We start from the raw sequence: 25,597 nt of genomic DNA, 5'->3' as shown, positions 1-25,597 counted from the left end.
TGACGTTTACGCCAGCGACTTCTAGTGACGGGTCCTCACAACCATTACAGGAAACTGTATTATTGCAATTATTTATTTTAAAATTGACTAAAATTATAATTTCTCGAATTACCGACCACAATCAATTAATTAAATTTGGTCGGTTGTACCGAATTTAGGTACAAACCCACAGTTTCCTCCTTTCCCTTCTTAAAACAAATGAAGTTTTTGACAGTACCGCTCAAGCGTCGTTCTCCCGTTTTTCGACCGAATTAATACAAAAAACGTGAAATCTCTTCCAGTTGTGAAGAATGGAAACTAGTGAGACCCAGGAAGCCCCTGAGACTCCGAAAAAGCCCCCGAAGCCCAGCACCTCCAACGACGAGAAGGCCCCCGACAGCTCCGATAACAACCAGCAGAAAAACAAAGTTTCCAAAGCGAAGAAGAGGAAGAAACCCAAAGACAGCACAGCCCCCCGACACCCCCTCACAGGTACTTAAGAATCTTAAGAGTTGGGCTCTACCAGTTGTGTGTTTTTTTAGGTTATGTGAGGTACTTGAATGATAGGAGGGAGGCTGTGCGAAGCGCCAACCCCTCGCTGTCTTTCGCCGAGATTACGAAAATGTTGGCAAACGAGTGGACTAATCTGCCCACGGACAAAAAACAACAATATTTAGACGCCGCGGAGCAAGATAGAGAGAGATACACGCGAGAATACAACGCGTATAAACAGACGGAAGCGTATAAATTATTCACGCAACAACAAAACGAGAAGAAGTTGAAAGACGGGAAAGACGATACGAAAAGTGTAAGTTGAAAAATTTCAAAAGCTCCGAATAATTCCTGTAAAGCTCATTTTTGGTGTAGACGTTCATTTTATTGTTTCAAACAAAATGTCAAAAGTCCCCAGAAGCTCACCTATCGATGGGGACTTTTGCCAATTTGTTTAGAACAATAAAATGAAGGTCCACACAAAAAATCAGCCTTATGCGAATTATTCCGAGGTTCATATTTATTTTTCCTGGACTATGATTAGTTGGCTCAAATTTAACAAAATAACCGCCGAAATATAACTTTTTAGAACGTGATTCCAGCACAACCAGTTATCAACAAAGAAATCGCAGATATGGAGTTTGGTAACTTCGACATCCCAATCTTCACGGAGGAGTTCTTGGACCACAACAAAATGCGCGACTCTGAGTTGAGGCAGCTGAGGAAATCCAACACGGACTACGAGCAACAGAACGCGATTTTGCACAAACACATTGAGAATATGAAAGACGCGATTGCGAAACTGGAAAACGAGTTGATCCAACAGGAGAAGAACAACGCGTCGTTGCAGAAACATTTGGATCACATGAGGACGACGCTGACGAACGGATTTTCCGGTGTTAAACTGCCTGGAATTAAAGAAGTCGCGACACAACAGAACATCGACACGTATATGACGAATTTGCATTCTATTTTGTTAGAAAATAGCAATCATGATGTGAATTTGTTGCAAACTGTTAGGAATATTGTGGCGAGGTTGGAGTTCAATGGATGACAAACGCCGAGCCCGAAGAGAAAGAGGAAGTCGAAAAAGTAATGTTTATATTATTGTGTTTCTCTTGTTTATTTATTGAATGGAAAGTATGCTGTTAACTGTGATTTACCTTGGATAATGAATTGTAACCAATGTATTTAATTCTGAATTTAATGAATAAACGTCTGTAAGATCCGTACCATAATTTGGGCTTGTGCTAATTCATCTCAGTCCAAAAAACGGCAAAATCTGAAAAGGATAAGTTAGATACCTGTAATGGAATGATGTCAATTTTTATCAACAGATGGCGCCACAAGCAACTGACATGTTTTAGTGAAAACATAATGTAAATATAAAATATTTACAAATCTACAGTGTAACAATAACAAAAACAAGTTTAATGATGATGCTCCTTAAATTTGGTGACAGTTCGTAGAAATTTAAACAAATCAACTGTGTGTGCTCTGCTGAACGACCAATTACAGACCTGCATCTTAAATTTGCAGCCTACAAAAATTCCGTGACATTTAATTTATAAATAATTAATTAGTTACCAAAATTACAAATTTTAGTGAAGGATTTCGGAAATTTTTGGTTAGTCTTAAAAACAACGTACATTTTCTAAAACTGTTGTCTTTTGCTCTATAATTTTGAAATTTGGTAGACTAAAAAATAGTATCTTCCCCAAATTTCATTACTGTACCACTAAAATTACCAATATTACGTATTTTATTGCATTTAATTTTAATTTTGGTCATTATTAAATGGATATTAGCCAATCAGAGCCAACAAATTTCATTATTCGTTGGCTTTGACATCAACGTTGGTTATTAGGTCCAATAACTCACGTTGCCCTTAGCAACGAGGGTTTATAGCCCAAATAGTTACCAATTTTATCATTACTGTCCCTTAATAGTGAAAATTGCGAGATACTGGATAAACCGTTGTATGGCATACGTAGGTTATTTGAAATAAAAAGACATTAAATCTACTCTCTAAATATACCTCTTGTATCTTTAAATTAACCCCCTAGTCCCATAAATAACTTTTTTGTATCATTATAGCCATCAAAACAAAATAAAGCGAATTAAAATGAACCAGTTCGAAACTTCAAAGTAAAAATAGTTGAATTCGTAACGTTATGTGAATTGAAAAGATTTTCTGTTCTGTCTAACAACCGGATATTCCGTGTGAAAACTTTGCTCGAAAATTTAAAGTAACGAGAAGAATCGACGAAAATACTTGAAGAGGTTTATAATGGTGGTCTTTTGTGGCCTACAAAAGTAGTTTAAGAATAATTTAGTTATCCGTGAAAAACAAATTCTTGACAGTTCGAGGTGAGATAACGCCAATCAGCTACGTTTTCATTGTTTTGTTATTCAAGGATAACTAAATCCATTTTTTTTATTTATATGGTATTAAGTAAATAAACAAATTAATTGCGCTTAAACTAAATTTAGTACATTGCCCACAAATTTACGCTAGAATTCTACAAGCCAACTTTGTTAATCGACTCCTCCTTTCCACATTCTCTGTAGCATTGTATCTCGAAAATAGCTAATTATATATTATCCTTCTCACGATCAAAGAGATTTTTGAGGAAACCTGTAGTTGGCAGTTTAGTTTGAAATTGTAAATTTAATATCACTTAACTTAAACTTTAATTATACGTGTCGGTAATAAACACGCATAAAACAGATAAGAGGAATTTTATACACGCAAGTGGGCGACTAATTAATAACAATTTAAATGGTGTAGTAAGTAAACACATTTTTAAACAATTTTCTTCATTAGCTTTATATTATGAGTTTAATTTTCTTAACTCGCCCGGCGCCTCCACCATTTCTCAACATTTTTTTTTTCAATATGCGATTATTATTATTAATTTTTTTTTCGGTTTTTTATAATATTAATCCAAGGCGGCTTTGCATTTTAGCACGTAGGTCGTAGCGAATTGTGACACTGATTGAAGGGTTGGCACATGGGCGTAGAATCAAGTGAGGTCAGGGGGATAATTTCATTACTTGCGTGTAACTTCCGGGTAACAGGAAACAGCGAACGAGTGTCATTTGTTGTTGCGTCATAAATGGACTGTCAAGTCATTTTTTACACAATCAAAACAAAGTTTAATGGGGACTGTGGTGCACAAAAGAATAAAATTCTTGAAATTTTGAAAAAACTCGTATGAAAATATTATGTTTCGATAAGTTTTATCGTTGCGAAAATTGCAATTTGTGCAAAAATATTGAAGAATCGCCCTGTATTTAATAATAATAAAACGTAGCACGTTAGAAGCTGCTGTCGTTGTGCGATTTAAATCGCGCATCAAAGTATAAAACTCTAAATCCCGAATTAAGTGACATCCGCTGAAGAATAAGTGTCAACAGTGTGGTAATTAGCAGATATTAAACTTAATTTACGCGTGAGCCAGGTAGATTTGCACCTGTACCTAATTCCTCGTCAAGGTTCTTGATAAAGTAATGAAGAAAAATTTTGGGCCGAAAGTCATTTTTAATTGGTAAAACAGCGTAATCACTCCCAATAAATTGCACCAAACGCCCCAAACACTTATCTAAAGTACCAGTTATAAACCATTCAGTCGTATATACACAAGTCATAAAGATATTACCCCTCATCCTGGCGGTTGATTTGAAAATTTCAGCAGTAATCTCCCATATGGTCTTCTCGATAATAACAAATTATGGGTTCATTACACACTTGCAAAACAAAATGGAAGCTCGCTGATCCCCGTATTTGCACAACTTAACCGATCATAGCGAGTGGCGATAAAGCGTTTTTTTCTTTTTTTCTTAATTACCCTGTCAAAAGAGTCTTGAAGGAACTCATTTTGCGACATGTTGGCGGTAATCCTTTCAATACGTAATGGAAATATGAAGAGACTTTATCAATGAATGGGGTAACGGAGGTGTACGAATCGTACGCAAAATCACGTTGCACCTACCCGTTTATACGCGGACTTATATACCGATGGGCGTCGCGACGCCGTTCATTTCAAGCGTACCTGTTGACGAGGCGGCGGCGATTTCAACGATACATCACAGTTTCACTTTTTGTCGTTTGTGGTGATTTCGAAGTGGGAAGACTGACCGCAGCGATTAAGAAGGTAAGGACGAGTTTTTATCAAAATTCTCTAATTTATTTTTTTTTTATTAAATTTTAAGTCGCTGTATTTATCTCAATTTGACTAAATTTTGGGCGGGGTGTAAAGTAAAACAAATCGGACCCAACTGACTTGATTAAATATCCATAGAAGCAATGCAGTGCTACCAATTTAGTAATTTATTCCTTGACTAAGTGCTCCTTAAATATTCCCTGCACCTTACTGGCTATTAACACCTTAGGTAATTTATAGATTCGTTGAATTTATGTTCAAGTTTTGTTAATATTTGCATCTTCTTTACAAACGTTTAATTACAATTACAAATTATGAATGTCAATTTTCAATTAAAACTATGAACTTGAGCAGTTATATTATGACTAAAGCGCGGTTTGTAGTCAATATTCATATTTTTGTATTTTCTGCATATTTTATCAGTTTTCTGATTTCTGATTTTTTTGTAAAAAATCGCTGCATATATTTATATGCGCTTTAATGAAATATGCGTATATCGTACAATAAAAAAAACTGGCTTTGAAACTTCAAGTCATGTCTTTGATTGAACAGTCTTTTGTTTCTGTCAAGTAATCTGAAGTTGGAAAATTTTAATAAAAAATTTTCACAACGCTGTCACAATGTGAAAAGTTTTGATTTGGAAAATTTATTACAACACGTTTTTGCATTTCGATACAGTTTTCATCAAATAACCCCAAAATTGGCACCTGTCAAAGTGACAGTTAAGAAGACGCTGTGGAATTCCAAAGGTAACTGAGGATGAGTTTTTATTTGTTCGCTCGATTTAATTCCGAGTTTGATTATAACAGATTGTGTTATTTCCTAAAATATGGAATTAATACAACTCGTATCTACGAGATAAAATATTTTTAGCGACATTTGTGATGAGTTTTCCTTCCGTCATTTGACTTTCCTCAAATATTTGGGTCAAAAATCGTAAAAATGAATAATAATGCGTCGCTTTCTTGTCAAATTTGTAATTTTGAGACAGTGGCGGCACTAAAAGGAAGAACTATACATATTAGAAAAAAAAAAACAAAAGAAAAGAACCTCATTTTTCCTGCAGAGGAGTTTTTGAAAGCGGCAAATTTGAAATGCTACTCTGCGATTGGTCGCTCAGCAGCGCGAAGAAATGTCCAATTAACGTCATTTTTTTTTATCTACGATCACTTAATAATATGTTCGCTTTTTTACTGATGTAATTAGACCCGACGCAATAATGAAATTCTTCGACTCTGATTGGCTAAAATCCATTTATTAACGACCATATACCTACACAGGAGCAAAGCGTGCCATGAAAAGAAATGTCAATTTATATTTTGACAATCATTACGTTTAAAATTAAATTAGTCTGTCACAGAACTTTGTGATTTTTATTTTTGCATTTTAATCATAATAATTATTAGTGTCTTGTATCATGTTGTTTATATATTTTTTTAAATACATTTTTTGTTTAAAATTCATCATACTAAGTCAATGGTTGAATATAAAGCATAGTATTACATTCGCATGTTATGGCCCTTATTCGCTCGTGTTGCAAACATCAATCTTAAGAATAATGGACCTCATAACACGCTCGTATAGTAAAATACTGTTATTTCATCCTAACTTGAGTAACAATAACTTAGCAACGCAGGAAAAGCGTATTTACCAACACTAAACGCCATTTTTTGTAGGCGCCAAATTTAAAATGCAGATCTGTGATTGGTCTTTCAGCAGAGCGTGTCCTGCGAAATGTCAAACACGAACTGCCACATTTGTTAATTGTCACTAAGTTGCAGGAGCATCAGCAATAAACTTGTTATTTTTTTTATTGTGATTACGAGAAAACTTGTCAATTACTTGTGGAGCTATCTATTAATCAAAATTGACATCTGTCATTACAGGTATCTAACTTATCCCTTTAAAATTCGGTTGAATTCTAAATTAAATTAAATCAAATTCTTCGCAGGAAAAATGCCGTATAGTGCTTATCCAATTAAAATATATCTGCAGTTTAAAACACATAATTACGACGAATGAGTGTAAAAGACACTAAAGCAACAAAGGCGCAATTGAGTCAGCATATTATGTAATAATAGGCACTAAATTTAGAACAAAGAAACATAACGAATCATTTTTTTTGTGTAAAAGAAAATTTAATTAAGAAAGTTTTAATTATTTTATGACTTGTAGGATTAGTAAAAAGTGAACAACCAAGCAATGTCCGTTCAGTTCTAAACACTCATTACATTTGTCATGTCATTCAACAAATATTGGTCTGCTGTACGTAATTTCAATTTATCGAAACCAATTTTGTTTAAAACTAATCCACAATTTATTGACCATCCTCTACCAAAAGTAAAAACAGTTTTATTAGCATTAGAACTGCAATTCGGTTTGTAATCAACTGATGAAGTTCATAACTGCGATGACAAAAAGTTTGGTTTTTAACATAGCAGCCTATTACGTTTTTGTAGCACCAAACTCAAAAAATATAGAAAGATTCTTGATTAGTTTATTAATTAGTAGACTCGATCTTAATTAAAACAAGTAAATAAACAGTTCTAGTAAATAAAATCAACTTTATAGTAAACAACAATTAATAGTTTTATTGAGCTTTCTTCTTATACCAACATTTTATGTAAAAATTGTTGTTCTTTGTCTTAATCTAACAGAAATCGATCGCGAATACCAAAATTAGCGTCTTGGCTTCAAGTTTTAATAAATCCTTATTTTCCCTCAACAATCCCAAACTTTGATTCCACCATTAAGTAATTATCACTAATAGAGTTGACTCTGCTCTTGTCTAGATATTCCGAAAACGATTATATTTAAGCGGTCTTTATCTTTATAATCTAACTTGACAGTTTCAAACATTGCTACATATAACTAATTATTCTTAGTCTTAGCAGATACCGAGTCATTCTTTTATTTGAATCAAAGGTGACTTTGCAATTTAGCACGTAGGTCGTAGCAAACTCCCACACTCATTGGAGAGTTGACACATGGGCGTAGAACCAAATGGGATCAAGAGGCATGTTGTCACATGTTACGCCAATGCTTTCAAGTTAACTGTCATCTAATTCTTCACTTATTTTGCGCAAAAAATAAAAATGATCACCAATGAATAAAATTCAGACTAAAAAAAAATAAATACTACAATTAAGGTATTAGAAACAAATTATTGATTGATCGATCATCATAAAAGTCCAACTAACATTGTAGTGGAAATGTCGACTACGAATTTATCTATGGAAGAATTAATATCGACGTCACTTTTATGACATGTATGTCATTTTAGATAAAAATTAACAGGAAATGTCGACGCTATTTTAAATTATTACGCTGGCGATTTCGCAACACAAAAACTAAGCTGGAAAACATGCGTGTCTAGATTAGTTAATTAATTAACATAATTAAACGACTCGATCTTGTGTTAGATATTTAAATAAAAAGTAGGTAAACTGAAAAATAAACGACATCAAGGGTGGCTATAAAATGTCAGAAAAATGTGCCGTTCATGACAAATGCGGGTTTAGATTTCAACTGACATTTGCAGTTAACCTCGTTACTTAATTTTGAAAAACAAATCAAAAACTTGGACATAAAACTGTAACAAATGAAATAGTTTTATTCAATATGAAAACAAAGCGGAAAAATAGTGCGGCATGAATTCCAGAGCCACCCTTGATACTAGAATCATTTATAAGCACCTTATATGTAGTAGTCAAATTTGATTGTAAGTTGTTAATACACTCATGTTCAAAAATCTTGCACCCCCTTGTAAAACTATAATTAATATCAAAATTTAAATATGGGCATAACTCTACTTTAAACTTTAAAAAAATAATAAAATAAACCTAATAAAAAAAAATTTGGTTCGTTCTGAAGCAAAAAATTCTAACATTTCTATTTCTTGTTCTAGAATTTTGTGCTTTAGTGCAATTAATGAAAACTTTTAAAATAGTGATCTAGATAAATTTCATCGTCATAACTTTAAAATTAACAAAGATACAAATTTTATTTAAAAAAAATGTAAATTCTGTAATTTTTATTTCTTGTTTCAAAATTTTGTGCTTTGGTGCAATTAATAACGACATTAGAAATAGTAACCTCTATAAATTTCATCGTCATAGTTTAAAAATTAACAAAAATACGCATTTTATTAAAAAAAGTTGAAAATTTTTTATTGTTTTGAAATGAAAAATTCTAAAATCTCTATTTCTTAATCTAAAATTTTGTGCTTTGGTGCAATTATTGAACACTTTAGAAATGGTGACCTCCATATTTGTTTTTTGAAATCCTTTTAAGTTTTTTCTAAAATAGAATACAACAAAAATGTGAAGGGTGCTAGAATTTTGAACGTCAGCGTATTATTAATAATAATCATACTCATAAAAATTTTTTGTTTTAAAATTTTGTGTTTTGGTGCAATTAATAACGACTTTAAAAATAGTGACTTCTATACATTTCAACGTCATGCCTTAAAAACTAACAAAGATACCAATTTTACTAAAAAAAAAGTTGAAAATTTTTGGTTCGTTCCGAAAAGAAAAATTCAAGAATCTCGATTTTTTGTTCTAAAATTTTGTGCTTTGGTGCAATTAATGAACACTTTAAAAATAATGACTTCCATACATTTCATCGTCATAACTTAAAATTTAACAAAAATACAAATTTTATTAAAAAAAAGTTGAAAATTTTTGGTTCGTTCTGAAATGATAATTCTAAAATCTCTTTCTTGTTCTAAAATTTTGTGCTTTAGTGCAATTAATGAACACTTTAAAAATAATGACTTCCATAGATTTCATTGTCATAACTTAAAAATTAACAAAGATACAAATTTTATTAAAAAAAGTGAAAATTTTTGGTTCGTTCTGAAATGAAAATTCTAAAATCTGAACATTTGAATGAACATTTTAGAAGTAAGAACCTATATAAATTTCATCGTCATAACTAAAATATTAACAAAGATACAAATTTTATTTAAAAAAAGTTGAGAATTTCTTATTCGTTTTGAAATGAAAAATTCCAAAATCTTCATTTTTTGTTCTAAAATTTTGTGCTTTGGTGCAATTAATGAACACTTTAGAAATAGTGACCTCCATAAATTTCATCGTCATAATTAAAAAATTAACAAACATACAAATTTAAATAAAAAAACTTTAAAATATTTGTTTTGTGAAATCCTTTTTAGTTTTTTCTAAAATTTTTTCTAAAAATGTGAAGGGTGCAAGACTTTTGAACGTCAGTGTAATAATAATAATGAATTTTTGTTAATTTCTTGGACAATTCCAACACATTTGTCTCCTCGCTAATTAAATGTGAGTGACCCGAGTTTTGAACTTTTTCGTTCTTGAAATTCACTTTCGCAAGTTAATATTTGTTTGAGCAAATTAAGTGAAACCTAAGCGAATGAAAGAAGTGCTTTGTTACAATTACGGTGACAATTTCCAGTGTGGGTTAAACGGCAATAAATTATTAGGTATTTAGAAGTTGTGCTTTAATTTTGATTTATAAGTTTGCGGTGTGTAATTGGAGAGACCGCTCTTTCATTTATAGCGTAATTTCTTTTAATCTCCGTTGCATGCAGTTCGGTCCGTCGGAAAAGGAAAAAATGATTTTTATGCTGATTGATGAGTCATGCACATTTATCGTTTCGCCATCTGCTTTAGCAGCGCGTGGAGATTAACAATCAATTAAGAGGATTAAGTTAAGATAAAATCGAAATTTTCGCGAAAAACGCGTCGGTTTTGTTTGAGATACTTTTAATTGTTGATTCATCAGGCGCTAATTAAAGAGTTTCTAAATAACGACAAAGCCAAAATTTTCCTCGGAATGCAAATGGCAGTAATGCATCCTTTGTTAAATTTATTAAAATATCAAAGCACAACTTTCCGACTAAGTTGCTTCGTTACGTCTTGAATTGGTAATTAAACTGCTCATATTTTTCAAAATCTGCTTTTTACGTGATTCGTTTTACATATCTCGGACTAATGAGTTGTCTTTGAGGTTCTTTCTTCGAGTACAAAGACTTGTGCGCTTAATTGACGGTGTGTGGGCGCTTTGATTAATTTACAGTTTAATGAATTTAACAACAATTTTTTGTTAAAAAATGGCGGTGCATGGATGCATACGAATTTAGCGTGTTTCAATTATTAAATAAATATAATTCAATGAGATATGACACGTTTTTGCTATTTAGTGCGAAATTAAAAAGAGAAAACTGCGGTCGATATGCGCTTTTATAATTATAAACATTAATGTGGATACCAATAAGTTTATATTTGGAACATTTGTGGCTTTCGGTTAATCGAACGATAAAACTCTTCAATTTCTCAATGCGAATACTAGAAAAGTGCGTGCAATTGTGGGCAAAAGGAGGATTTCTGCACTATTGAGGTTGCAGTCTCTCAGGCGCCGACAAAGAGTCGGCTGTGATTATATACCGGGTGTCCCACGAATTGCTAGAAATTTGAATTTTTTTTTTTCCCGCTCTGCCAAACCTTTAAATTAAATTCAAAACCTCGAAAGTTTTGTCGCTGTGGAATGTCACTTTATGCCTAAACTAACCTTTTTACGGCAAATTTTTGTTTTCGAAGCAATTTTATGGTCCATTTTTACCGTAAATTTTATGCCTTGACAGATCTTCAGTTTTTTCATATTTTTGATTCCATTTTGTTAAACCAAAAAACCACCAAGGTCGCATTTTTGTAAAAGATACAACTGACAACAATGCGCGACCAAGTTTGACAATTGACATGAGGGAATTACATAAATAACGTTACAACTTTTTTTCTTTTTTTTTGAACAGTTGACAACAGCAGCAGGAGATTCACGATTAACAGCACATTTTTTTTCTTAATTTCGCGGTATTTTACACCGACGTATTTTTGACAATTTTGAATTTTATAAAATTGACTGCGAAAAATTAAAATCCCCATAAGAAAATTAGGGGGTTTTTAGTTTGTTCCACTCAAAATCAACAAATATTATGTGATCCACAGAATTTTTATTTAGAGTAGGTCATGATGAAGAGAGACACATAGAAGGCACGTCGAAGTGAAATTTTGTTTGTGACATAACCTCAATTTTTTGATGAAATTAACACTACAAAGTTTTGATTAAGAGAAAATAACTCCAAATTCAGTACTTTATTAACAACCAATTGAAAAGAAATCAAATGACAGATGTCAAAGTACTGTCATTTTTTTTTCTCAAAGCCTACCCTAAATAATTTTTTTGTGAATCATGCGGAATCACTTTGTGTTTATAAATTTTTCTAGCATCAAGGGTGGCTCTGGAATTCCTGCCATGCACTACTTTGCCGCTTTGTTTTCATATTAGTTGCGACTAATGTCAAAAATTATTTAATATGTCATTTTAACGTAATTTACAGTTGGCTTAGGTTGTAATTCGTTCTTGTCACAAATGTCGAAATGGCGGTGTTGCGTGAATTGAGTTTTGGGGTACAAAAGACGATCGCGCAAGTTCTGCCAATCTAATGTGTCAAAATTCAATTGTTTCTTACCGTTTTTAAACAGCAGTCGCATCTGAGGGGAATTTTACTTCATTTGGAACACTAATTAATTACATAACACTGATGCACATCAAATGTCATATCAAAATTGACAAGTGTCAAATTCTGGGGGACAGTAATGCCAACCTTGCCATCTAAAATTTCCGAAGCTAAATCATCCGGAATACAATTTTAAATACAAAAATTACTGTCACAGTGGACATTTGCAACCTAAACCAACAGATTTTCTTTAAGAGATTTACCGATACAAAGGGCAATTTTAGAAATTTGCAGGAATTGACAGGATTAAGTTAGGTACCTGTAATGGATAGATGTCAATTTTGATTAATAGATGGAGCCACATGCAAAAATAAAATAATAATGAAATACTTTCAAATCTGCACTAAAAATACCAAAAACAAGTTTATTCCTGATTGACAAACGCGTCAGTTCTTCTTTGACATTTCGCGGGAATTGCAGGAGTTTAAAAAATCAGCATTGTTCTTCTGTTAACCAATCACAGAGCCTCATTTTAAATTTGGTGCCAAAAATTTTTTTCCGGAAAAATACCCTTCAGAATTCTTGAAAGTTGTGAGTTTTTTGACAACTGTGATACTGAAACTGTCAAAATAAGGTATAATCAAACAGCACAATGTCATTCAAGGTATCTTTTTTTCCAGTGCTACCAAACTACGGAACAAAGTTATGGCCCACTCAATTAATTAAAGTAAACAAAATACACGGAGTTTGCTCAAAATTAAGTCACTTACTACACTTTAAATAACTTCGAAAGTTGATGACTTCATACATCCATTTACGAAAGTAAAAGTCACTAGTGTGATATGAATATATCCGCACAGACCTGTCAAAATTGACAGTTATTTTGAAATACAACTCTTAATTTTTTTGTCTCAAATATCTAGACGATTCACTGTAAAACAACATGCAAAATCAAGGTTCCTAAATTAAGCAGGTTTGCTCGTTACTAAGGCTGAAACTCCACCTCCTTTTGGTTGCTAGGGACTTGCGACCATAAATGACGTCACAAGAAAGTTCTGTCAATTGTTTTGCGGTGTAAAAACAATGTTGATCGCCATTGTTGATTAACAAAGATCTTGTAGAAACATCAGAGTGTTAAATATTGCTGTTTTAAATAATAATAGCAATGAAAAAATTATATCAGAATTTAAAAAAGCTTTCCGATGACGTATTCGCGGCAGTTCAAGAGGCCTGCTTCTATTGGCTGAAAACTTTGTAGCAAACCTGTTAATTTTAGTAACCTTAATGCAAAATGCTAAAAATGAATTGGTTAGGTCGTTTTTGACAAGTCAATTTTGACAGGTCTGTGCGGATATATTCATATCACACTAGTGACTTTTACTTTCGGAAATAGATGTACGAAAACATCAACCATCTAACTATGTGGAATACGTCACTTTTATATGAGGTCGTAAAAAATGACATTTAGATAAGAAATGAACTTATGGTTTCTTTCTTTCTGATGATGGAACGTGGTAGAAAAAATAATGTACATAATTCGTCAGAAAGTGTCTTTTTTGCACTCGTGTAATATGTGCACTCGGCTGGCGCCTCGTGCATCTACATTCACACTCGTGCGAAATTGGTCACTTTCCGCACTTGTTATGTAAATATCTCAATCGTATTTCTGTGTATAATGTAAGTGATTTATAAATATGATCATTTTCTTTATGGATAATGCAGAAACAAATGAAATTCATGTGTTTTATGACACAAGCAAAAAATGACATTTGGTACAAACATGCAACAAAAGTATTCGGTCAAATAAACAAAAAATTCCACAAAAAGAAATATTTGCTTCGTCTACTAATCCGGTCTACTCCGAACCCCTTAATCCCGCGAATTAAAGCGATTAATGTGACAAGACACATCCATTACCTGAACAATTTGAACCTCATCAAATCAAAACTGAGATATCCTCGTGCCTTCTCTAATCCCTCTCGGGGTACAAAAATTTATTGCTTTCTAGAACCGCAAAACATATTTCTCTACAGGTCAATCGCAGATAATTGGAAACCACATGAAATAAATATTATTGTTGTAATGTCATTTCTATTAAGTAAATTATTGCATTTATTAATTAGATATGCGCTTTCATTACTTCCAGGACAAAACCATGTCGGGCAAATTGATCATCTTCTTCACCGTTTTCTTGGCCGTATACATCTGCACAGAGTGTGAAGCGAGCGGCGATTGCAATCGACCCAAGGACTCCTTCGACAACCCCAAACGTCTTCACGACTACTTGGAATGCATCAAGTCGCAAGTGTTGAGCACCACAAGGTAGACAAATCCAGAGGTGCCAACCTAAAATAGTAAAAATGTTGAATTTGTAGGTACGGAAAGCGAGCACCTCCAGCACTCATCGGCAAACTTCGCCCCGATTTGTACGACTACGACTTCTTACAACAAATCCAAGACATGTTGTACGCTGACAATTAAATTCATCACTCAACAAAACCACAGTATTACATTTACGGTTTATGATTTTCAAGTAGTTAGTACCATTTCATTCAAAATTACTGTATGACGCTTTATTGAATAAATAAATCACGTTTTCGAATTGGTTCAAGTTGTTAATCGATGTAGTTCGAAAAATAAAGTGAGAACATGGCAGCACGTAAATATTTTTTCGAAATTCACGTTTTTCTACGAAACGACGTTTATCACGTTGTTAATTACTGCGGAATAATGAGTTTTTGTTCGTAATGAGGAATTCCCAGAAGAGGTTCTGCGTTAATAAATTAAGAGCGAATTTTTTAACATGGAGCAGGTAAGTATCAAAAATTTACACGTTTCTTTATTTTAAATGACATGAATGAAAGATAAAAGCAACTATGATTTTTGTTTTTGGCGGAAGTCGTAAATCACAATGCCGAACGGTGTCGCAATCGCTATTTTAGCTGTAAAAATTAATTGACGTCATGACTGGTTATCTGTCAAATGGTACTGGGGGGTTCCACGGATTTTTACATATCGGAATTTGTATTTTATTAATTTCCTGCTCTCCCGAACTGTCAAATTAAATTTGGTAAATGGCGAATGTGCTCTTGAGAACTCTTCTTTCGAGAACTATGCCTAAAATTCTGTGTTATTACGGCATTAGTAAAAAAAATAAATAAAACATTTTAAATTTCAAATTTTCCGCTCGAAATTTCGAAGGTGATGTGTATGCAAAATGAAGATCTGTCACTGTGAAACGTCGCTTAAATAATCTAATCTAATTACTAATAAATTAATTAATTACTAATTACTAATTAATCTAATAAACTAATCTTTTTACTCCAAATTTGTCTTTTTAAAGCAATTTTATCGCCCTTTGGCACATGAAAAACGAAAAAGTGAGGTTAGTTCAAACAATGTGACAGCCTGGTGACAGCTCTTTACTCTTCTCAGTAACACCAACTTTGAAATTTCGACTGGGAAATTTGAAATACCAGGTAACTCGCGCAAACAAAATATTGAAAAACTGACACGTGCGAGGAGTCTATGACATCTTGTCAAGCCGCAGCCAATGACGTAGCGGTAACTAATGGTTCGCTTTTCTAAACTGAGTTAGGGTGGTATCCAATATTAGACAACCATCCAATATTCCGTGCTCTTTTCTTAATACCTGCAGTAACATTCATTGGATTTTAAAAATGGGTGTCGAATTGGGAACCTCTTAAAGCACAATCCAGCATTAACAGAATTTTATTTGAAAGTTCTGGAGAGCAGGGAAAAAATAAAATTCAATATGTTGCAATAATTGCTTTTTTTGATAATATTTAATTAATTAAATTATCGTTAATTCATCATTTTAAAATTGAAGAAGGTGTCTGCGTGCCATCAATTACTGTATTGTTTTTAATAATGGCCGCAATAAATAAGTCACCTTAATCAGCAATAAATCTTTATCCAATTCTACGTATTTGTAAATCTTATAAAGTATAAAAAGACCTCGCTTGATGTATCTCTCCAGTTTAATCAAACGTTTCTGCAGAATTCAGTAGACCTAATAAACATCGGTGACTGAATTGCCAAATATGTTGCTTCTTATTTTTACCCTTCTTATAGGGTCAAGTGTTTTTGCAGAAGATCGTAAGTACTCTTTTTAATGTTTTTGGTTTTTGAATAATTTTTTGGTTTTAGCTCCTAGTCATTTGTGTCCACTTCCGGACGGTCCTAATTCTGTTTATATTCCTTCCGAAAATTGCAATCAGTTTTGGCAATGTTCAAACGGCGTGGCTTATTTGTTCAACTGTAGTACTCCGGAACTGGTTTTCGATCCAAGTCTGAATGTTTGTGTGTGGCCTTGGGACTACGACTGCGAGGGAAACAAGAGTCCTCCAACTGAAGTACCAACAACCACGACCGAGGTGCCAACCACAACTCAAGAACCAACCACAACGGAAGAGCCAACTACAACTCAAGCGCCAACGACCACAACTCAAGAGCCAACTACAACTGAAGAGCCAACCACAACTCAAGCGCCAACGACCACAACGGAAGAGCCAACCACGACTCAAGCGCCAACCACAACTCAAGCGCCAACTACAACTGAAGAGCCAACCACAACTGAAGAGCCAACCACAACTCAAGCGCCAACGACCACAACGGAAGAGCCAACCACGACTCAAGCGCCAACCACAACTCAAGCGCCAACTACAACTGAAGAGCCAACCACAACTGAAGAGCCAACCACAACTCAAGCGCCAACGACCACAACGGAAGAGCCAACCACAACTGAAGAGCCAACTACAACTCAAGCGCCAACCACAACTCAAGCGCCAACTACAACTGAAGAGCCAACCACAACTCAAGCGCCAACGACCACAACGGAAGAGCCAACCACGACTCAAGCGCCAACCACAACTCAAGCGCCAACTACAACTGAAGAGCCAACCACAACTGAAGAGCCAACCACAACTCAAGCGCCAACGACCACAACGGAAGAGCCAACCACAACTGAAGAGCCAACTACAACTCAAGCGCCAACCACAACTCAAGCGCCAACTACAACTGAAGAACCAACCACAACTGAAGAGCCAACCACAACTGAAGAGCCAACCACGACTCAAGCGCCAACGACCACAACGGAAGAGCCAACCACAACTGAAGAGCCAACTACAACTCAAGCGCCAACCACAACTCAAGCGCCAACTACAACTGAAGAGCCAACCACAACTGAAGAGCCAACCACAACTCAAGCGCCAACAACCACAACAGAAGAACCAACCACAACAGAAGAGCCAACCACTCCAAGTGAAGGCCCAGAACCAACTCCAAGTGAAGGACCTGAACCAACTCCAAGTGAAAGACCAGAGCCCACTCCAAGTGAAGGCCCAGAACCAACTCCCAGTGAAAGCCCAGAACCAACTCCTAGTGAAGGCCCAGAACCAACTCCCAGTGAAGGCCCAGAATCAACTCCAAGAGAAACTCCAGAACCCACTCCAAGTGAAACTCCATTGACAACTTCAACACCGTCAAGACCAAGTCGCCCAACATGGCCGTGGTGGCCAAGTCGTCCAACATGGCCAACATGGCGTCCTACATGGCCAAGTCGTCCACCATGGTGGCCAACTCGTTCAACAGCGAGTCCAACAGAAGTAACTGAACCAACAGAAGTTACTGAACCAGTTCCAGTAGAAACAACGACAGAAGAAGAAGTAACTGATCCAGACACTGAATCAACCGTAGAACCAACTGAAGGACCATCGAGTTCTGGAAGACCGACTCGTCCGACTAGACCAACGCGTCCCAGCCGCCCAAGTCGTCCAAGTCGTCCAAGTCGTCCCAGTCGTCCCAGTCGTCCAAGTCGTCCAACTCGCCCAACAGCCGGTCCAACAGACCCAGAAACCAAGCCAACAGAAGTTACTGAACCAGTTCCAGTAGAAACAACGACAGAAGAAGAAGTAACTGATCCAGTCACTGAATCAACCGTAGAACCAACTGAAGAACCATCGAGTTCTGGAAGACCGACTCGTCCGACAAGACCAACGCGTCCCAGCCGCCCAAGTCGTCCAAGTCGTCCAAGTCGTCCCAGTCGTCCAAGTCGTCCAAGTCGTCCAACTCGCCCAACAGCCGGTCCAACAGACCCAGAAACCAAACCAACAGAAGTAACAGAACCAGTTCCAATAGAAACAACGACCGAAGAAGAAACGGAATCACCGGCAAATCCAGAGACTGAACCAACTGCAGTGCCAACTGAAGAACCATCGAGTTCTGGAAGACCAACCCGTCCGTCTAGACCAACCCGTCCAAGTCGCCCAAGTCGCCCAACTCGCCCAACTCGCCCAAGTCGTCCAACTCGCCCAACTCCAACGCTACCTCCATGTTCATCCCGCCCGCCTCGTCCAAGCCGTCCATCTAGACCCCGCGGATTTTAAATTCATAGGACGGATCCAAAAAAATCGCTTTAGTAGCAGTGAATAAAATGTAGCATGTTATTAATTTAATTCTTTGTTTAAATATATTCGTAAAAATTTAAATGACAATGTAATAATCTATCTAAAGAAGTGTCAAAAAATCTGCAAAAAATTAAAGCATATAAAAAGCCAAAATCCAAAGTAACTTCTATGATCATGAACTTTAAACCTCTCTAATCTGTACCTAATAATGGAAATCGTAAATTAAAATATACACAAAGATATACAAGCTGATAACGCTAATTGTTACAAGCTGACAAAATCATCATCTGCTGTACAAAATTTATGATCACTTGGCTGAGCCGGAAATATTAAACGAACGGATTAACCGAAGAGACATTTTTATTAGTTCTTTATTTATTGTGGTCTATTGATCACTTTCTCAGCTTATTCGTGGTATGGTATTGTTCGCCAATAATTCTAAATCGCTTTAGATACTAACCACAAACAATCTATAGTAAATTAATCTGACATGTTTAATTCTTTGCTAATACATTTATTGGTACGACTTTTCTTCTGTGTAAGGAAGTTGGTAATAAAATTTTCAGTTTTTGAAATTGATTGATAAAAATAATCATGTCGTAACTAGCGCCATCCCTAGTCTCTTTTTTAATGTTAATCCAAGGTGACCTTGCATTTTAGCACGTAGGTCTGAGCGAATTTTCACAGTGATTGAAGGGTTGATACATGAGCGTAGAATCAACTGGGGTCAGGGGGGTATAATTTCATTAATTGTGTGTCGATAACAGAAAACACGGCGTCACAAATAAACGGTCAAAACAGGCAAACAACATGAATTGAAGCGACATTTAACAACAAAGCGAAAGTTTAATTTTTGCTACATGATACGCCAATGCTTCTAAGATAACTGTCTTGAATCTGTCATCTGTTAAATCTAATTTTTATTTTTGATTTAACGGATTCCGACTATCTGAAGGTGTTTTGGACGTTTTCACCGAATTGATCCGTTATTGGGTCAACTTTTTTAGCAGCACACCTATCGATTAGAACTTTTGCCAATTTGTTTAGAACAATAAAATAAAGATCCACACAAAAAATCAGCCTTTTATTTTGCCTGGACTAAAGAAAATTTTACTCTATTTACATTTTATATACATGTTAGTTACAAATATCTATTATAATTGACAATTTGCCAATTCCGCTTTCATACAAAGTCCAATAGGATTAAAGTGGTAACCTTCTTGGCATTCATAGATGGTAAACTCTCCTTTTATACAAATCACGTATTTTTCACAGCTTGATGGATGCTGCGTTAAAAATGATCTATCGGGATCACTTTTACAAACTGCGGCTATTTTTTCTTCATCTGACAGCTCTGGTTCAACTGGAATTTCTGTGGTAGGGGTTGGTTTCGAGTCTTCAGTTGTTTCTTCCACGTTTTCTGTTGTTACTTCTGTGATCTCAGTTGATATTTCTTCATTTTCAGTCGTTACTTCTGTGATCTCAGTTGATATTTCTTCATTTTCAGTCGTTACTTCTGTGATCTCAGTTGATATTTCTTCATTTTCCGTTGTTACTTCCGTCATCCCAGTTGATACCTCCTCATTTTCGGTTGTTACTTCTGTGATTTCAGTTGGTATCTCCTCAGTTTCAGTTGTTTCTTCTGTGATCTCAGTTGGCACCTCTGCATTTTCCGTCGTTCCTTCCGATTCTTCAGTTACTGGTGCCGTTTCTTCCGTCGATATTTCCGTCGTTTCAATTACATCTTCTGTAGTCACTTCAGGCTCATCTGTTGGTTCTTCAGTCTCTTCAGTTGGTCCCTCTGGAGTCTCCGTAGATTCTGTGCACTCATCATCAACCGGTTCATCTGTTGTTTCGTCACTTTCTTCCGAATCCTCAGTTGATTCCTCTGGATTTTCCGTGGACTCTTCGCATTCCTCATCAACTGGTTCGTCAGTCGCATCAGTTTCCTCCTCCTCAGGGTCATCAGTAGCTACTTCTTCACATTCCTCGTCGTTAATTTCTGCAATCTCATTTCCACAATAGCCATGTTCGTCCCATTGACAAGTGTTAGTTTTGTCGTCAAAATAGAAGCCAAAAGGACAGGCTAAAAGGTGTGCTACTCCGTTTTCGCAGCGGTAAAACTTTTCACAATCTTGATGCGCAAAGTATTCTAAATCCGAACAAAATTCAGTTGAACCTGGAAATTAAAATGTGAAGAGTTCAAAAATGTAGAAAAATTCAAAACTTACATGTGGCGAATTTGATAGTCGCCACTAATAAAAGTAGGAAACTTAAACGTGTCATTATTTTATTAAAGTGTCATAAATCTGTCTGGATCGTGCAAACAGTAGCAATTAAATAAATAAACTGGTGGAGTTCTTTATAAGGAATTGTAAAAGGCACGTTTATTAGGTTATTGTTTCGAGAATTAAGATAATCTGTTTCCGATAGATTTATGAGATTAACCGACACTCTTTTAAATATTGACACATAACCATATGTTTGTGTTGTTAGTGGTTGTTTAGATACAATGCAATTATAATGAATTTGTTGTTTTGAGAATATACAAGGTGATTCTACAAAAAATACAAAAGTGGCTGTTTAAGAATGGGTAGTTCCAAAGGTATTGCTACTAACAATATTTTCATGGCTATCTGTTCTAAGAAAAACTGTTTGGATCATTGTTTTTATTGCCTTTGATGATGTCATGTAGAAACAATAGATGTGTCATCCCCTAACTGCATTTTGCAATAGTAAAAAAAAGTGCATTTCATTGCTATCAGTCCACTCGTGTAAATTTTCGAAAATTTTTAGGTGTAAATCAGGCTTTCAATTCCTTAGAGAGAAAATTAGGGGAAAATTGAATGTAGCGCCTTTTGAGGTTAACACGCTGTCAAAGTTGAGTGTATTAATCAATAACTACATAAAAATTTGTTGCAAAAGAATTATTTTAATAGAGATTTAACACGTTTTGGCAATGTTGTGAAAGATGATTAGCTTTTCCACATGCCACAGTTGCGTCAAGGTCAAACCCTTTTGCTGCCAATTGTTACCGATAAAAATTACTAAGGGCTGCTGCCAACTTAACTTTTTAATGAGTGCTCTATATCTACATATTTAGCAGTAGAAGGTATAATTTTAGGCACCAGGTGTTCCTAGAAATGGGAAATGTGAATTTTATTTTTTTCTGCTTTTCCGAACCTCCAAATTATTATTCCCACAACTTTCAAAATTGTGAACGGGAAATTTGAAATTTGACGTTATACTTTGAGAGGCAGAGCAGAAAAGAATAAAATTCAAATTCAGATACTTATTATTTTTCAATGTAAAAAGTAAAATTAAATTTGTATAATTTGCACATAGATATATCTATTTTATTAATAATTTTGCATTTTACACATACATATAAGATTTTCGAATTTTAAAAACGTTTTCGCTGTTCGTAATAGGAACTGATTTTGGGCCACTCAAATTCCAAAGCCTTTAGAAAAGAAGCTTACGCAGAAGTTCGTATTTCTTTAAATCATTATCAGATTCTTTGCTATTAGATTCGTTAGATCTGTGGCATGAGTCATCGGAATCGTTATCACATTCATCTGAGTCGTCATCAACTTTTGGAGGTCTGCGGCTGGTGGATCTAGGGCGTGTTGGTCGTGATGGTCTGGTTGGGCGGCTATGGGATGGTCTGGTTGGGCGGCTATGAGATGGTCGTGTTGGTCGAGTTGGTCTGGTGGGTCTTTTTGGTGTTGACCGTGTTGAAGAACCATTAGATGTGGAGACAGATCCAGCACCAGATGCAGAACCAGATGTATCAACGTTAGAACTACCACTGGAAATAACATCATTTGCTCCAGCGCTGGATGAAGATGCGCCGGAAGCAGCATCAAGTGAACCATCGTTAGATGGAAAACCATCGGGGCTACCATTGAGTGCAGAACCTGTTGAACTGCCAATTGGAGCAACGCCAGATGCATCAGCGTTAGATGTGGAGCCAGCTGAGTTACCACTGGAAGCAGCGCCAGTTGCATCAGCAGAGCCACCATTTGAAGCAGCGCCAGTTGCTTCAGTGTTGGATGAGGAACCAGCAGAGTTACCATTGGAAGCAGCGCCAGTTGCATCAGCACCGCCAGTTGCATCAATAGCACCACCACTTGAAGCAGCGCCAGTTGCATCAACGTTGGATGAAGAACCAGAAAAATTACCACTGGAAGCAGCGCCAGTCGCATCAGCATTAGGTGTGGCACCAGAAGTGTTACCATTGGAAGCAGAACCAGTTGCATCAACAGTTCCACCACTTGAGGCAGCACTAGATGCATTAGTGTTGGATGAGGAACTAGCCGAGTTACCACTGGAAACAGCACCAGTTGCATCAGCAGCGCCATCACTGGAAGCACCGCCAGTTGCATCAGCAGAGCCATTATTTGAAGAAGCGCCTGTTGCATCTGCGTTGGATGAAGAATCAGCAGAATTACCATTGGAAGCAGCGGCAGTTGCATCAGCAGCGCCACCACTTGAAGCAGCACTAGATGCATCAGCGTTGGCTAAAGAACCAGCAGAATTACCACTTGAAGCACCGCCAGATGCATCAGTGCTGAATGAAGAACCAGCAAAGTTACCACTGGAAGCAGCGCCAGTCGCATCAGCATTGAGTGTGGCACCAGAAGTGTTACCATTGGAAGCAGAACCAGTTGCATCAACAGCTCCACCACTTGAAGCAGCACTAGATGCATCAGCGTTGGCTGAAGAACCAGCAGAGTTACCACTGGAAGCAGCGCCAGTTGCATCAGCAGAACCACCATTTAAAGCAGTGCCAGTTGCATCAATGTTGGTTGTGGACCCAGCAGAGTTACCACTGGAAGCAGCGCCAGTTGTATCAGCAGAGCCACCATTTGAAGAAGCGCCTGTTGCATCAGCGTTGGATGTGGCACCAGCCGAGTTACCATTGGAAGCAGCACCAGTTGCATCAGCGACGCCATTACTTGAAGCAGTGCTAGTTGCTTCAGCAGCGCTACCACTTGAAGCAGCGCCAGTTGCTTCTGCGTTTGATGTGGAACTAGCAGAATTACCACTGGATGTAGCACTAGTTGCATCAGCAGCGCCACCACTTGAAGCAGCGCCAGTTGCATCAGCAATTTCAATTGCATCAACAGAGCCACCACTTGAAGTAGCGCCAGTTGCATCAACGTTGGATGAAGAATCAGCAAAATTACCATTGGAAGCAGCGCCACTTGCATCAGCAGCGCTACCACTTGAAGCAGCACTAGATGCATCAGCGTTGGCTGAAGAACCAGCAGAGTTGCCACCATTTGAAGCAGCGCCTGTTGCATCAGCGTTGGATGTGGAACCGGCAGAATTAGTTGCATCAGCAGCACCACCACTTGAACCAGCACTAGATGCATCAACGTTGGCTGAAGAACCAGCAGAGTTACCACTTGAAGCAGCGCCAGATGCATCAGTGTTGGATAAGGAACCAGCAGAGTTACCATTAGAAGCAGCGCCAGTTGCATCAGCACCGCCAGTTGCATCGGCAGCGCCAATTGCATTAGCAGCACCACCACTTGAAGCAGCGTCAGTTGCATCAGCATTGGATGTGGCACCAGCCGAGTTACCATTGGAAGCAGCACCAGTTGCTTCAGCAGCGCTACCACTTGAAGCAGCGCCAGTTGCTTCTGCGTTGGATGTGGAACTAGCAGAATTACCACTGGATGTAGCACTAGTTGCATCAGCAGCGCCACCACTTGAAGCAGCGCCAGTTGCATCAGCAGTTCCAGCTGCAGAACCACCACTTGAAACAGCGGCAGATGTTTCAGCGTTGGATGTTGCACCAGCAGAGTTACCACTGGAAGCAGCGCCATTCGCATCAGCAGTACCAGTTGCATCAGCAGTTCCAGTTGCATCAGCAGAGCCACCACTTGAAGCAGCGCCAGATCCATCTGCGTTGGATGTGGAGCCAGCAGAGTTACCACTGGAAGCAGCACCAGTTGCATCAGCCGCACCATTTGAGGGAGTGCCATCATTTGAAGGGGCGCCAGTGGTATCAGCGTTGGATGTAGCACCAACAGGGTTACCAATGGATGCAGAGCCAGTTGCATCAGCATTAGATGTAGAACCACTTGAAGTAGCATCAGTTGCATCTACACTGGATGTAGTATCAGCAGCACCACCACTTGAAGCAGTACCAGTTGAATTAGCATCAGAAATACCAACAGCAGAAGCATCACTTGAAGGAGCGCTTGTTGCATCAATATTAGATGTGGAATCAACAGGGCTACCACTTGAAGCAGCATCAGTTGCATCAGTGTTGGATGCAGCAGGGCTATCACTAGATGAAGAACTGTCAGACAAGAAAGTTGAGTCAACTAAGTTGCTATCAGTTATAGAACTCGCTGGATCGCCGGAGACGGAAACAATTGAGTCTTTGTTAGATTCTGACCCAGTAGAGGCATCGTTAGATGCAGAACCTCCTGGACTGCTAGTGGAGACTGAAGGAACAGTGCCACTGCTAGGAGTAGAAACATCTGGTTCAGTGGCGCTTTCACTAGTCTCGGAATTTGGTGGGTTGCTATCAGTGGATGCAGAGGGAGCTAAGTCACCTCCGGATATGGAAACAGTTGATTGATCATTAAGTCCTAAGTCGATTGAACCATCACTAGTTGCAGAACTGGCCAAACTGTCAGTGGAAACGGGAGGAACTGTCCCATCACTGGGAATGGAGACAGTTGGCGAATCACCGTTGGAGGCGGTAGGACCATTGACATTAACACTAGATGTTAAACTGGCAGGCAAACCACTGGATGAAGAACCAGCGGGACCACCATTAACTGTTGTATCGCCAATAACTAAGGAGTCGCTAGTAGTAGTTACAACTGGAGTATCGCTCGATGTAGAACCAGAAGAAGCCAATTCATTGTTACTCGCAGGAGCCGTGGAGGAACAGCCAGCTTGTGCAGGATAGTCACAAACGTTTAACAGCATGTTAAACTCAAGACCAGCAGCACAATCAAAAAGAACAGCCACTCCATTTGAACATTGATAAAACTGGTTGCAAT

General features: G+C 37.0%; 3 protein-coding genes across 3 annotated transcripts; all 3 read left to right on the top strand.

Moving 5' to 3' along the window:
- The first annotated feature begins 60 nt into the window (after window positions 1-60).
- Window positions 61-1,699, top strand: LOC148180660 (high mobility group protein 20A-like). The gene is made up of 3 exons (XM_088049780.1): window positions 61-471; window positions 522-787; window positions 1,061-1,699. The coding sequence occupies exons 1-3, from the start codon at window positions 291-293 to the stop codon at window positions 1,523-1,525; spliced, it is 912 nt and encodes a 303-aa protein (XP_087905906.1). The 5' UTR covers window positions 61-290; the 3' UTR covers window positions 1,526-1,699.
- A 2,810-nt stretch (window positions 1,700-4,509) lies between these two features.
- On the top strand, window positions 4,510-14,723 carry LOC148180659 (uncharacterized). Its single transcript, XM_088047047.1, has 3 exons — window positions 4,510-4,628; window positions 14,285-14,460; window positions 14,514-14,723. Exons 2-3 carry the CDS (start codon window positions 14,294-14,296, stop codon window positions 14,617-14,619), a joined length of 273 nt encoding a protein of 90 aa, XP_087903173.1. The 5' UTR covers window positions 4,510-4,628; window positions 14,285-14,293; the 3' UTR covers window positions 14,620-14,723.
- A 1,095-nt stretch (window positions 14,724-15,818) lies between these two features.
- Window positions 15,819-18,583, top strand: LOC148180658 (uncharacterized). Its single transcript, XM_088041251.1, has 7 exons — window positions 15,819-15,822; window positions 15,867-15,918; window positions 15,989-16,014; window positions 16,061-16,104; window positions 16,160-16,184; window positions 16,252-16,257; window positions 16,309-18,583. Exons 1-7 carry the CDS (start codon window positions 15,819-15,821, stop codon window positions 18,543-18,545), a joined length of 2,394 nt encoding a protein of 797 aa, XP_087897377.1. The 3' UTR covers window positions 18,546-18,583.
- The last annotated feature ends 7,014 nt before the right edge of the window (window positions 18,584-25,597 follow it).

The sequence above is a fragment of the Gnatocerus cornutus genome, chromosome 1 (genome assembly GCF_029298725.1).
Source record: "Gnatocerus cornutus isolate USDA-ARS CGAHR chromosome 1, icGnaCorn1.1, whole genome shotgun sequence".
Lineage (NCBI taxonomy): Eukaryota > Metazoa > Arthropoda > Insecta > Coleoptera > Tenebrionidae > Gnatocerus > Gnatocerus cornutus.
The sequence above is the reverse complement of the archived record's forward strand: the minus strand, read 5'-3'. Positions and strand labels throughout refer to the sequence as shown.

What these genes read in the sequence shown, in the direction of transcription:
- LOC148180658 (XM_088041251.1), top strand. An exon ending in TCTGCGTGCCATCAATTACT is followed by an intron (nt 16,015 to 16,060) that starts GTATTGTTTTTA and finishes CACCTTAATCAG; the next exon opens with CAATAAATCTTTATCCAATT. An exon ending in GTATTTGTAAATCTTATAAA is followed by an intron (nt 16,105 to 16,159) that starts GTATAAAAAGAC and finishes ACGTTTCTGCAG; the next exon opens with AATTCAGTAGACCTAATAAA.
- LOC148180660 (XM_088049780.1), top strand. Translation starts at nt 291, where the DNA reads ATGGAAACTAGTGAGACCCAGGAAGCCCCTGAGACTCCGAAAAAGCCC. An exon ending in CCCCCGACACCCCCTCACAG is followed by an intron (nt 472 to 521) that starts GTACTTAAGAAT and finishes GTGTTTTTTTAG; the next exon opens with GTTATGTGAGGTACTTGAAT. An exon ending in GGAAAGACGATACGAAAAGT is followed by an intron (nt 788 to 1,060) that starts GTAAGTTGAAAA and finishes ATAACTTTTTAG; the next exon opens with AACGTGATTCCAGCACAACC.
- LOC148180659 (XM_088047047.1), top strand. Translation starts at nt 14,294, where the DNA reads ATGTCGGGCAAATTGATCATCTTCTTCACCGTTTTCTTGGCCGTATAC. An exon ending in CAAGTGTTGAGCACCACAAG is followed by an intron (nt 14,461 to 14,513) that starts GTAGACAAATCC and finishes TTGAATTTGTAG; the next exon opens with GTACGGAAAGCGAGCACCTC.